This window comes from Schistocerca serialis, chromosome 7, assembly GCF_023864345.2.
Source record: "Schistocerca serialis cubense isolate TAMUIC-IGC-003099 chromosome 7, iqSchSeri2.2, whole genome shotgun sequence".
In the NCBI taxonomy this organism is placed as follows: Eukaryota; Metazoa; Arthropoda; class Insecta; order Orthoptera; family Acrididae; genus Schistocerca; species Schistocerca serialis.
This window is the reverse complement of record NC_064644.1, coordinates 278,498,238-278,510,577: the sequence shown is the minus strand read 5'-3', so window position 1 is coordinate 278,510,577 and position 12,340 is coordinate 278,498,238. Positions and strand designations below refer to the sequence as shown.

General features: G+C 45.9%; 1 protein-coding gene across 1 annotated transcript in view; it reads right to left on the bottom strand.

Moving 5' to 3' along the window:
* The window catches only part of LOC126413017 (uncharacterized), a 78,011-nt gene that overhangs the window by 37,424 nt on the left and 28,247 nt on the right, over positions 1 to 12,340 (bottom strand). Inside the window, exon 2 of the mRNA XM_050082910.1 lies at positions 4,156 to 4,594. Coding sequence (XP_049938867.1) covers positions 4,156 to 4,594 — 439 coding nt within the window. The remainder of the gene's footprint in view (positions 1 to 4,155; positions 4,595 to 12,340) is intronic.

Genomic DNA, 12,340 nt, shown 5'->3' with positions numbered 1-12,340 from the left:
ATTTGTTCAACGTCAAAGAAGTGCCTCTCTTCCGCAAATTGCTGCAGATTTCAGTGCCGGACCATCAACAAGTGTCGCCGTGCGAAACGTTCAAGGAAACATGATCGATATGGGCTTTGGGAGCTGAAGGGCCACCTCGTGTTCCCTTGATGACTGTACAACACAAAGCCTTACGCCGGTCAACATCGATATTGGACTATTGATGACTGGAAACATGTTGCCTGATCGGACGAGTCGCGATTAAATTGTATCGAGCAGGTGGATCTGTTCGGGTATGGAGACAACCTCATGAATCAATGGACCCTGCTTGTCAGCAGGAGACTGTTCAAGCTGGTGTAGACTCTGTAATGATATATATATATATATATATATATATATATATATATATATAAAGGAAATTATCCGAACGGGTCGGAAATCGGTAGATGTATATGTGCAAACAAATTTCAAGAGAAAGCGCTTGACAAACTGAACAAATCAGGAATGTTCTGGTCCCCCTCTGCCCTTTATGGAAGTCAAGGTAGGGTTTGACAAGTACAAAGATAGGCAGTGGAAACTCTCGCCGTGAACGGGCGGGCTTTATCTTGCTGTAACGTACACCTAGGATGACAAAATGGGGCGTAGAATATTGTCGACGTACCGCGGGTGTCAAATATATATTCGACCTTCCGAACATGCGTCACTTCCGATCCAAATCCAAATTCGTTTCCTTTTACACGCTACTGACGTTGCGACACATACCCGGCAACCCCTAACCCGCAGTCACTGATTCCCGTAAGAGGGCGGGCAAGGTTTGCATATGCACTGAAAGAAAGGATCGTGGTCGTCGTCATCTTATAGGTATACAAAGGGGTCCTGCAATGAAAAGACCATCACTCTTGGTTTGCAGGCCATATGGCAAGCGACAGTCATGTTGGTACTCCACCATTGTCTAAGGCGTTCCCAGACACGTCTTCGGCCTGGTATCTCATTCACATTCGGTCTGGTATCTCATTGACATTAGTAGAACTGTCTTCAACGTTGAGTCACTCATTGTAAGCCCTGGTGACCAAGTATTGTGTATGTCTCTCTTGCCGGTTTGACTTAGTTGCCTCGACCATCACCTGCTGCCCGCCATATACCTGCTGCAGACACACTTCCCTAAGTGACCTAATGTCATAAACAATAATAATGTGGCTAAACTGATCTAGGAATAGTGGATAAACCTAGGGAACGTCTGTAATAAAGAATCTTTGGCCTTAAAATTAAAGGCCAAAGTGTGACACACATACTCACACTTAGTCTCACTGTCAACCTACCTCCTCATCTAAGGTTGCACAACCATGTCCGCTCAAACCTCATACTTAATAATAAAATAAATTAACTGCACTACGCAACATTAATGTTATTAAGTCATTGAAAAACCATTACCCTGTTCTTCAAATTATATAACATGGAACTACAGAAACATCAGTGTTTCTCTACCAAGTAAATTAGACACGCAACGGTTAACGTTCTTCTGGTTTATTTTGTGTGCCCAATATTATTAATGAATGTTTAGATAGACGAAGATTATTTATTAGCAAGGGTATAATTATTTTAATACCTATAATGGCTTTATAGTAATCTCTTCTAAGATCATGTGCTGCTGTTTCCAGCACAACTGAACGCAGTGGACAGTCGACGCGTGAGTGTTGGCTTGTCGATGACTGCAAAAGTCCCTCTAGCGACGAATCTGAGACATCTCACTCTTGTACGGACCGCACCTCTTTCCGCAGATAATGACATTACGAGATCGTCGATGGTTTTCATTTGACAGCCTCCCACTAGCTGCTTTTGGATGCTCCTTATATCGAGAACTATTTATACAGATCAAGTGAAAGCGGAACGACTACATACAACTACTGGTAGGTAAAGCAGATGTCAGAAACATACAACGAAAGGATGATCAGGAAATTTGGTCCGCTTAAAAAACGGAAGCAGCTCAAAAACAATATATTAATACTCTAGGTGGGACTGACAGAGGAAATACAGTAGATCCAAACAAGAGTAGCTCGTATCGCCCAGGTTCACTTACTAAGCGCGAAAACATCACGGAGACGCTCTGCTAGCTTCAGTGGCTACGTACTATACTGCAGTGTTCTGTTTTATTCTGAAATACGATGCAAAATTCCTTTGGGCATCCTTGTCCAAAGGAACTTTGCATCCTAATCATAATTCATAATAACACAGCCATTGCAATATCATGTTTATCCTACTAAACCAGGCAAGCGACTTTTAAGTAACATGCCACACTAGTACGGGAATATCCAGGGTGTAAATTTTAAGTTGACAAATCAGAATAACTTGAAAAATAAGCTTCACACGAAAAAATGTGTAGAATCTGCTGATACTAAAATTAGCCAGCCACCCCAGCCCCCTGGGAGTGGGGCGGAAGGCAACTTTAAAATTTTGAATGGGAACCCCCATTTTATATTGCAGAATCAGATTCTACATAAAAAACTACGTACAATTTGCCTTAAACATTTGTTTTCATTCTTGGTAGTTGGCCCTGTAATTCAAGAAAACCCATGTTCTCACTTTTTCGTTGAAACTGGTTATGGATAAATAAAAACTACTTATTTACTTCGTAAATTTTGATTCAGTAAAACTAAATCTCTCCCTCTCTCCCCATATGGGGATTATTTGTTTGAAAATTAAAAGTTGTGTGGCCTCATGACCTCGAAACAAACAAAACTTATTGGAATCCAGGGAAGAAATTAATATTTGGGTCAAAATTTGTAAAACTCTAATTCCTATCCCTAAAACCCTACCCTATGGGGAGAGAGGGAGAGTTTTAGTTTTAGGAAATCAAAATTTACGAAGTAAATAAGTAGTTTTTAGTTACCCGTAACCATTTTCCAGGCAAAATGAGGGCATGGATTGTCTTGAATTGCAGTGCCAACTACCAAGAATCAAAACAAATGTTTAAGACTAAATGTACGTAGTTTTTTTATGTAGAAACTGATTCTGCAATAAAAATGGGGTTTCCTATTTGAAATTTTAAAGTTGCCTTCCGACCCACCCCCAGGAGGCTGGGGTGACGGGCTAATTTTAGCACCAGCAGATGCCCCCCTCGAAAATAGTTTTGGATTCTACACATTTTTTCGTGTGAATCTTATTTTTCGAATTATTCTGGTTTGTCAACTTAAAATTTACATCCTGTATATAATGGATATACGAGTACAGGTTATAGACCAACTCTTGACGACATATGGAGGTTTGGGATTGGACATGACTCGTGCACCGATAGTCAAATGGTAAGGCGACCGCTCACGAAAGCGGTAAATCCGGGTTCGAATTGTCGTCCGGCACGAATTTCCGTTGTCGTCATTCCGTTCTACAGCTGATGGTTATCCATTTTCGTAATAGCGAATACACTGTACGTACGTCAGTGGCTGTAGCTGCGCGAAAGACGTTCTGCATAATCTTTGCTTTACTGTTTTTTGTGGCGGCGTTCGTAGCGACAAACAATTCGCTGTAGAAACGGCTTACGAAGTCACCGCCACACTTTTAATAGCGGGCCGACCGGTCCGCTGGAACAGTGAACAGAACGATGAAAACCCAAACACTCTGATTAAATAAAAGTCGGTACTTATCTTTATTAACGAAGATACAGAAACACAGTAGTGAACTCCGTGTCTACAGAAATCTGTCTAGTTCGAGTCGGAGCGGCTAGGTCAACGTCGGCTGAGGACAAACAACAACTCTGCTGCGATGAACACACAACTGACTAGCAAGTACACAATTCGGTGGCGAGTATACAACTGAGCGGCGAATACAGAACTGTCCTAGCGCTCGCGACTCCAGCGCTTAAGAAACCAGAAGCCAGCGGTGGCGCGCGCAGACTTGCGGCGATTTCCTGTCTCGCTGGCGCTGCTTATGCGGACGGCGTCCGGACTTTGATGCTGCCAACCTTTTGGCAGCGGGCTCGGGTGGCATTACTGGCTAGGATATAACACTCCTCCCCCCCCAAATCGCCGCACCGTCGTTGAATAATGACGTGGCGAGCGTCGACGGCGGGGAAGGGGTCTGGCCGCAGGCGTAGCAGAAGAGACCGGGGCGGAGACTGTTGTCGGTGGCAGTCCCCGGTCCGCACCCCAGCATTGGCTGCGCGGGGCCTCGGGAAACACCGACTGAAAACCGAGGTCAGGGTGCACGCCTGTGACCTTGGGCGCAGCTTCTGGTACAGGACGCGACGGGGCGTCGGGACCCACGAAGAGAGGCAGCGTCTCCTGACGCTGCGTCGACGGCTGCTGAGTGGGCGCCGGACAAGGCGCTGCGGTGTCAGACTCCTTGGGGGTGCCCAAGGAAAGCGGCTGCAGGACAGGCTGCACAGCCACCGCTTGGGAAGGCGGCCCGGCTGAGGGGTCGACGTCCATCAGCTCCGAAGGCGGTGGCGACTGAAGAGGGACCGCAGGCGCCGGAGCGACCACCTGGGGCGCTCCCGGATGAAGCTGCGCGGGAGGCATCAACGGGACGGGCTGTCGGCGTGGTAGCGGCGACGGCTGCTGCTGCTGCCCTGGGGGCGGCAGCGAAGTCGGAAGGCGCGGCTGGAACCCGCCGCGGACCAAATCTGTGGACAAAGAACGAGCGGCAGAATCCGGGCGGCCAGCGCGGCGCAACTGGTTCTGATGCCTCCTGTGCACCCCAGTAGCACCTTGAACAGTATAAAAACCGCGAACCTGGACACTTATCACGGTACCACGTTCCCAACGACGGCGACCGTGATAAACTCTGAAAAAAACGGCGTCGTTGCGCTGAAAACGCGTGCGATGCTCAGAAGCGGCGGGTCGATCCGGGGGGTGCAACAACCGTAGTAGGGTGCGATGACGACGGCCGTGGAGAAGCTCCGCAGGCGAAGGACCGTCGCGTGGCGTGGTCCGGTACGACGACAGGAACGTGATGAGGGCCTGCTGACGAGAGTGCGTAGCACGAAGGCGGTCCATATGATCCTTGAATGTGCGTACAAAACGTTCCGCTGCACCATTCGATTGAGGGTGGAACGGCGGAGTAAGAACATGGCGAATGCCATTGGCAGAACAAAAACTTTCAAATTCAGCAGAGGTAAATTGTGGACCATTGTCAGACACTAAAACTTCTGGAAGACCCTCAATACAAAAAATTGAAGTCAACGCCTGTATAGTTTGTGCAGACGTTGTAGACTGCATGGGCACAACAAACGGAAAATTACTAAAAGCATCTATCACGATGAGCCAACGAGAATGCCAATATGGACCAGCGAAATCAATATGTACTCGCTGCCAGGGACCGGCAGGGCGTGCCCACTCAAAATAGCGTTGAGGCGGAGCAGCTTGGTGTTCGGCACACGTCGAACAATCTGTAGACAACTGCATAATCTGCTTATCAATGCCGATCCATGTACAATGACAGCGGGCAAGCTGCTTGGTGCGGACCACTCCCCAAAGACCTTGATGCAACAAGTCGAGGACCTTGGATTGGAGCACTTGGGGAACCACTACACGAAGCTGGTCATTCTCGGTGCGTAACAGCAAAACTCCGTGCGACACAGACAACAGATGACGTTGCGGATAATAGCGACGAACCACAGGATCCGATATGTCCTTTGCCTTGGGCGGCCAACCACGTTGAACAAAACGTAATAGTAAACTCAGATGAGGATCCGTAGCTGTCTCACGTGCCACCTGACGATAATCAATCGGAAAATCCCGGAGGGATTGATGCTCATCGGCGTCAATCTGATGGCAAGAGTCGTCAGAGGAATCGAAGACATCATCCGCAGCAATCGGCAATCTAGAAAGTGCGTCAGCGTTTGCATGCTGAGCTGTAGGGCGATACAGTATCTCATACTGGTATTGTGATAACAAAAGAGCCCAACGTTGTAGTCTCTGAGCTGTCCGCTGAGGAACTGGTTTAGACGGATGAAACAGTGACGTCAGGGGCTTGTGATCTGTTACTAAATAGAATGGTCTACCATAGAGGTAGTGATGGAATTTTGTGACACCGAACACAATAGCCAACGCTTCCTTGTCCAATTGGCTATAATTACACTGAGCTTTGTTTAGCAATTTAGATGCGAACGCAATAGGACGTTCGGTGTTACCGACTCGGTGAGACAACACAGCACCGAGGCCGAAAGAAGAGGCATCACAAGCTAACACCAGAGGCTTGTTAGGGTCGTAATGGACCAGACAACGATCATTCAATAAAGCCTCTTTAAGCTGCTGAAAGGCTGATTGGCAATCAGCTGACCACACAGACGGAACATTCTTACGGCGGAGACGATGCAACGGTGCAGCAATCTGTGATGCATTAGGTATAAACCTAATATAATATGTCAATTTGCCAAGAACTGCTTGCAATTCCTGCAGATTGCGAGGGGCGGGCAAATTACGAATAGCTGCTAAATGTGACTGGGAGGGATGAATGCCTTGAGCATTAATAACATGTCCCAGATACTCCATCTCCGTAAGGAAAAATGAACATTTATCGATGTTGCAACGTAGGCCTGCCTGAGACAACACTGTAAACAAACACTCCAAATTACGGAAATATTCAGCAGGCGTCCGACCGGACACAACAATATCGTCTAAATAGTTGCAACACGATGGCACATTAGCCAGAAGTTGTGACAAAAAACGCTGAAAAACAGCTGGAGCTGACGCACAACCGAAAGGCAAACGCAGAAAACGGAACAACCCCAACGACGTGTTTATGACAAAATACTGTTGTTATTGCTCGTGGAGGGGCAATTGCAAATATGCTTCACGGAGATCAATTTTGGAAAAGAAACGAGCTTCCCCTAACTTATCCATCAGCTCGTCCGGTCTAGGCAAAGGAAAAGAATCAATGACAGTCTGAGGATTAACTGTCGACTTAAAATCAGCACACAAACGTAACTTGCCAGACGGTTTCTTTATAATAACTAAGGGAGAAGCCCACTGGCTCGCTGAAACGGGTTGAATAACACCGTTGTTTTGCCAACGACGAAGTTCATCTGCTACAGGTCCCCGGAGGGCGTGAGGCACTGGACGAGCACGAAAAAATCGAGGCTGAGCATTATCTTTTAACGTAATATGAGCGGCAAAGTTCGCAGCACAACCTAGTTCGTCTTTAAATATGTCACTGTATCGTTTACACAAATCGGTTATGCTGTCTTGAGGAACAACAACAGAATTAATTTCCAACACGTTGTCTTGGATAGACAGGCCAAACAAGTCAAAACAGTCTAATCCGAAAATGTTTACACTGTCTGTAGCGCGGAGCACTGTGAATGAAACTGTTTTGTATTGCCACGGAATGTGGCTGGCACGCTACATACACCTAACACAGGAATTTGTTCTCCATTATAAGTAGCCAAAGAATGTTTTGCCGCTGAAAGTTTATGGCGGCCGATAGCCGCTTACGTAGCACTAGTTATGAGAGTCACAGACGCACCAGTGTCTAATTGAAAATTGAAGGTCTTATCCTGGATGCGTAGCTTCACAAATAGTTTATTACACTGTCTCTGGATCGGTGCAGTGGAGGCGGAAGACACAAAATCAGCGCGTTTAGCGCGTGTTCGCTGCTTACGACAACTCGTGGGTTGGGCGGGTGGAACAACAACTCCCGCTTCACTTGCAGTCTGTACATTACGTTTTACAGCTTTTGAATTACGCTTGGGTCGCATAGCAGAGGGCTGGGTGGGTGGCTTATTGCGAACAAGTTTATTACCCACACGAACCGTGGAAAAGTCTTTAAACGCGACCTTCTGGGCGGGCTGGCTTTGAAGAACATGAATATCCATGGGCTGGGCAGCACTAGAATTGTTCTTGCGTTTACGCAAACAAACAGTCTGGATGTGTCCTTTCCTTTGACAAAAGTGACAAACCGCGTTTCTTAACGGGCAACGTTCACGAGGATGAGCAAGAACACACTTAGGGCAAGACGTAACTCTATCATTTTGCACACGCGGCTGACGAATGTGTTTAACATGACGCGGCGGGCTAGTGTTTACAGTCTGACTCTGCCGGTGGGGCCGCGGGCGTGACATAACTTGCTTAGCACAGGCAATTTGAGAAATACATGGCTGATCTAACTCACACTCAGCATAGTCAAAAGTATCTAGGGCTTCAATGATGTTCATCACAGTCTCTAATGACGGGTCAGGCAACTTTAAGACAGCAGCACGAGTACGAGAATATGCAATTTTTTGAGTAATAGCGTCTCGTAACATGACATCACTGTAGGAATCTCCACACACACAATTAAATCGGCACTGACGGGTGAGGCCCCGTAAATCTGTTAACCACTGTTTATTAGATTGATGTGGCAGTTTCTTTAATCTGAAGAACTTGAATCTGGCTGCTGCCACATGAACTCGCGACTCGAAATACTCAGCAAGCTTGTTAACAACAACGTCATAGTCTAAAGCTTCTGGCTTGGATTCCGGGAACAACTTACAAAGTAGTCGATAGACTTCCACGCCTGCAGTGGAAATTAAATAAAGCTGCCGCTCAGTACCCGTAATTTTGTAGACTGTCATGTGCGCCTGCAACTGCGCGAAATATTCTCGCCATTCTTCTCTTGATGCATCAAAAGCACGGAAAGGTGGTGCTGCCTGTGCTTGTTCCTTTTGTGTTGGAGGATTAGCCGCTTGTTTGGCGATCGCTTCCACCAGACTTTGTATTTGCTGACTCTGTAACAAGATCAACTGTTGTAATTCGGCAGATATAGTGAACACAAATTAAACCAGCCCCCAAAATTTTATCGCTATAATTAGTATAACCAGAAACAAGTTGAACCAGCCCTGCACACGAGTTCGGAAGCCCTCGTCGCCAGTTTTGTGGCGGCGTTCGTAGCGACAAACAATTCGCTGTAGAAACGGCTTACGAAGTCACCGCCACACTTTTAATAGCGGGCCGACCGGTCCGCTGGAACAGTGAACAGAACGATGAAAACCCAAACACTCTGATTAAATAAAAGTCGGTACTTATCTTTATTAACGAAGATACAGAAACACAGTAGTGAACTCCGTGTCTACAGAAATCTGTCTAGTTCGAGTCGGAGCGGCTAGGTCAACGTCGGCTGACGACAAACAACAACTCTGCTGCGATGAACACACAACTGACTAGCAAGTACACAATTCGGTGGCGAGTATACAACTGAGCGGCGAATACAGAACTGTCCTAGCGCTCGCGACTCCAGCGCTTAAGAAACCAGAAGCCAGCGGTGGCGCGCGCAGACTTGCGGCGATTTCCTGTCTCGCTGGCGCTGCTTATGCGGACGGCGTCCGGACTTTGATGCTGCCAACCTTTTGGCAGCGGGCTCGGGTGGCATTACTGGCTAGGATATAACACTGTTGAAGTTCCGAGACCGTCCGTTCCTCGAAGAGTCAACTAATATAGTGCTTCCTCTGGATATCTCCCGAAAAGTCTATGTAGGTAATATTAGTGAGATTCGAGCTCACAGAAAAGCTTACCAGCTGTTTTTCTTCCCTTGGAACATCTACGATTGGAACATGGATAGGAGGAAGAGATAGTGATACACAAACTACCTTCCGCCACGCAGTGTAAGGTGACTTAAAGAGAACTAGATGGAAAAGAAAAAACCAGAACTCGGAATAGGTGCGTTCCCTCAGAAATGGCTTTCGCCTATACAGTTCTATGAACCTGCTCGTTAAGAAGCGCAGTCACTATAGCCAGTGTTAATCGTCACTGTTCTCGATTTATGAAGTTTCGCTACGTACGGGGCGCTCTGTAGAACAGTTATGCAAGGTAGGGCAAATGAAAGTATCCGGCACTAGTGGATACAACTGAGCTTGAATGTATGCATTAATGGAGGGAGAAACGACCTACAGTTACTCCCAACGGGATGAAGCAATTGCCCATGCAGCCGGCCGAACTTTGTAACACATTACATAATCTACGGAGCGCCCCGTACGTAGCGAAACTTCATAAATCGAGAACAGTGACGATTAACACTGGCTGTAGTGACTGCGCTTCTTAACGAGCAGGTTCATAGAACTGTATAGGCGGACTACATTTCCTGATCATCCTTCCGTTGTATATTTCTGACATCTGCCTTACCTATCAGTAGTTGTATGTAGTCGTTCCGCTTTCACTTGATCTGTATAAATAGTTCTCGATATAAGGAGCATCCAAAAGCAGCTAGTGGGAGGCTGTCAAATGAAAACCATCGACGATCTCGTAATGTCATTATCTGCGGAAAGAGGTGCGGTCCGTACAAGTGTGAGATGTCTCAGATTCGTCGCTAGAGGGACTCTTGCAGTCATCCACAAGCCTAACAGAATTGTTAGCAGATGTCAGTCTGGCCACGACCCTTGGCCACCGAGGTCATCTGATCTGCCAGTGTGCGATCACCTTGAAGGTGGATTGTTAGTAGAGGTCAGTCTGGTTGCGGCCCTAGCTAACCACCAGGTTATCTGTTCTGTCAGTGTGTGATTACTTTGTACGGTGGGCCCTCAAGTGTAAGGTGTAGCGTAACAACCTTCATAGTCTTCAAGAACTGCAGCAGAACAGGTTGCAGCAATTCCAGCAAATCCAGCTTCGATTCGCCTTCAGCAGCCTCCGCACATTGATTGCGCACCTGATCTGGAGGCAATTATTCATTAAGGTAAAAGACACAGTGGCTTCTGCTTTACACCCGCGAACTGGTTCTGGCCACGGCGCGCCACTACCTCTGTCAAGCGCTATCGCAGCGACGACAACTTGTCATGGGGGGTAGGTGGGAGTTATCCCGAAGGTGGCTTAGTACCAACTAACTTTAACTCTTGCGGTTGATCTGGCAATTAGAATATTAAATTAAATGTAAGACAAGTATAAGCTAGCCGGTACGTCTTTACTGAAAGTTTTCTTTATAGCTGCATAATCAATATAGTAAGTAATCGGGTGTCGTGAATCAGTGTCAATAGATCTACCTGTACCCAAAGAAAAATTAAACCTTTGGTTGCAGGATGCAGTGGTCCTTATTTTTATTAATTGCGGGTCTAGATTGCTTACGTAATGGGGAAACAATACTTTTAATATCGGAACTGGGAGACACAAACTTACACCAGGTATTCTTATACAGGATGAACCAGAACCGAAAAATTTTCGGAAGTTAGGTTATAGGCTCAATACAAAAATCGTGTGCTAGACATCGGCTTTGAAATGTTTGCCGTAAGAGCTGTGAGCACTTATTCATCTTAGCTAACGTGAAACACGTCTTCTACTGCAAGCTCTCTGTTTTCCATGTTTTGAGAGGACGTAGCGTGGACAAAATCAAGAAAAATATGACCAGTAAACAAGGGCTGCATGGAGAGCTGCATCAAACCAACAACAACAAGGGCTGTGAAATACCAACTTTAACAGAGGTGAACATTTGTGCAGTAGCAGGCAAGATTCTCGTAACGGCGAAGATAACAAGAACGTGTAGCTCCTACAGTATGCTCTTTAGAGCCCACGCCTGCTGGACGTTTCTTCTTGTTTTAATCTCTTCTACCTCCTCTCGAAATATGGAAGGCACGGAGATTTCAATAAAAGAGATCTGTCTGATAATAGCGAAGATGAACACGTGCTCACAGCTCTTAAGGCAAACATTTCGAAGCCGATGTCCATTTCAGAGCCCTTTATTTACTAGACATTGTTTCTCGGTTTAGTACCATTCCGTAGTCTCCTACGTAAATTATTGATCATTATGAACACTTGCGAGCTAGGAGATATGTTGGTAGATTTAGATTTATCAAAATTATTGTTATTTTAGCCAGTATACTAACCTCAGATTCTGGTCAGTACTTTGATCCACCTGTAATTGTGTTGCTTACTTGTGTACAAATCCTAGGAACGTTCCTCCTGTGGATTCTTGTTGGTCAATGTCAATCTTCGACATTACGAATGTTAGAACTTATTAAATTCGAAAGTACACCCACGAATCACCTCATCCGGATGATCCCTTGCTGATAACAGTATTTATTGGAAAATCCGGCCCACATTAAGGAATCATATCGAGTCATTTCTTCTGTTTTTGGTGAAACAGGAAAAAGTTAAGAAAGGAGAACTTAAGAACTAATAAATGTTTAGATCATGAAATATAATTCGATTTTCGTTTTCCACCAAAGTGCACTCGGTCATCTTCCGACACCCACATGAGAACAGGTCTGCCTAGTATGGGTTTAATTTAATTCACTTTCATTTTTTTTAAAAAAAAAGAAAGAAAAAGAAGACGATAAGTGTACTGCTTCTCTCTGGCAATGACTGCCAAGACATTGGACATCACACAAATTTTGATTCGTCATTAGATTAACTAAAGAGTCAATTTTCTCTTTTCTCTTGAAGTAGTCACCTTGAAACATGGCATTACA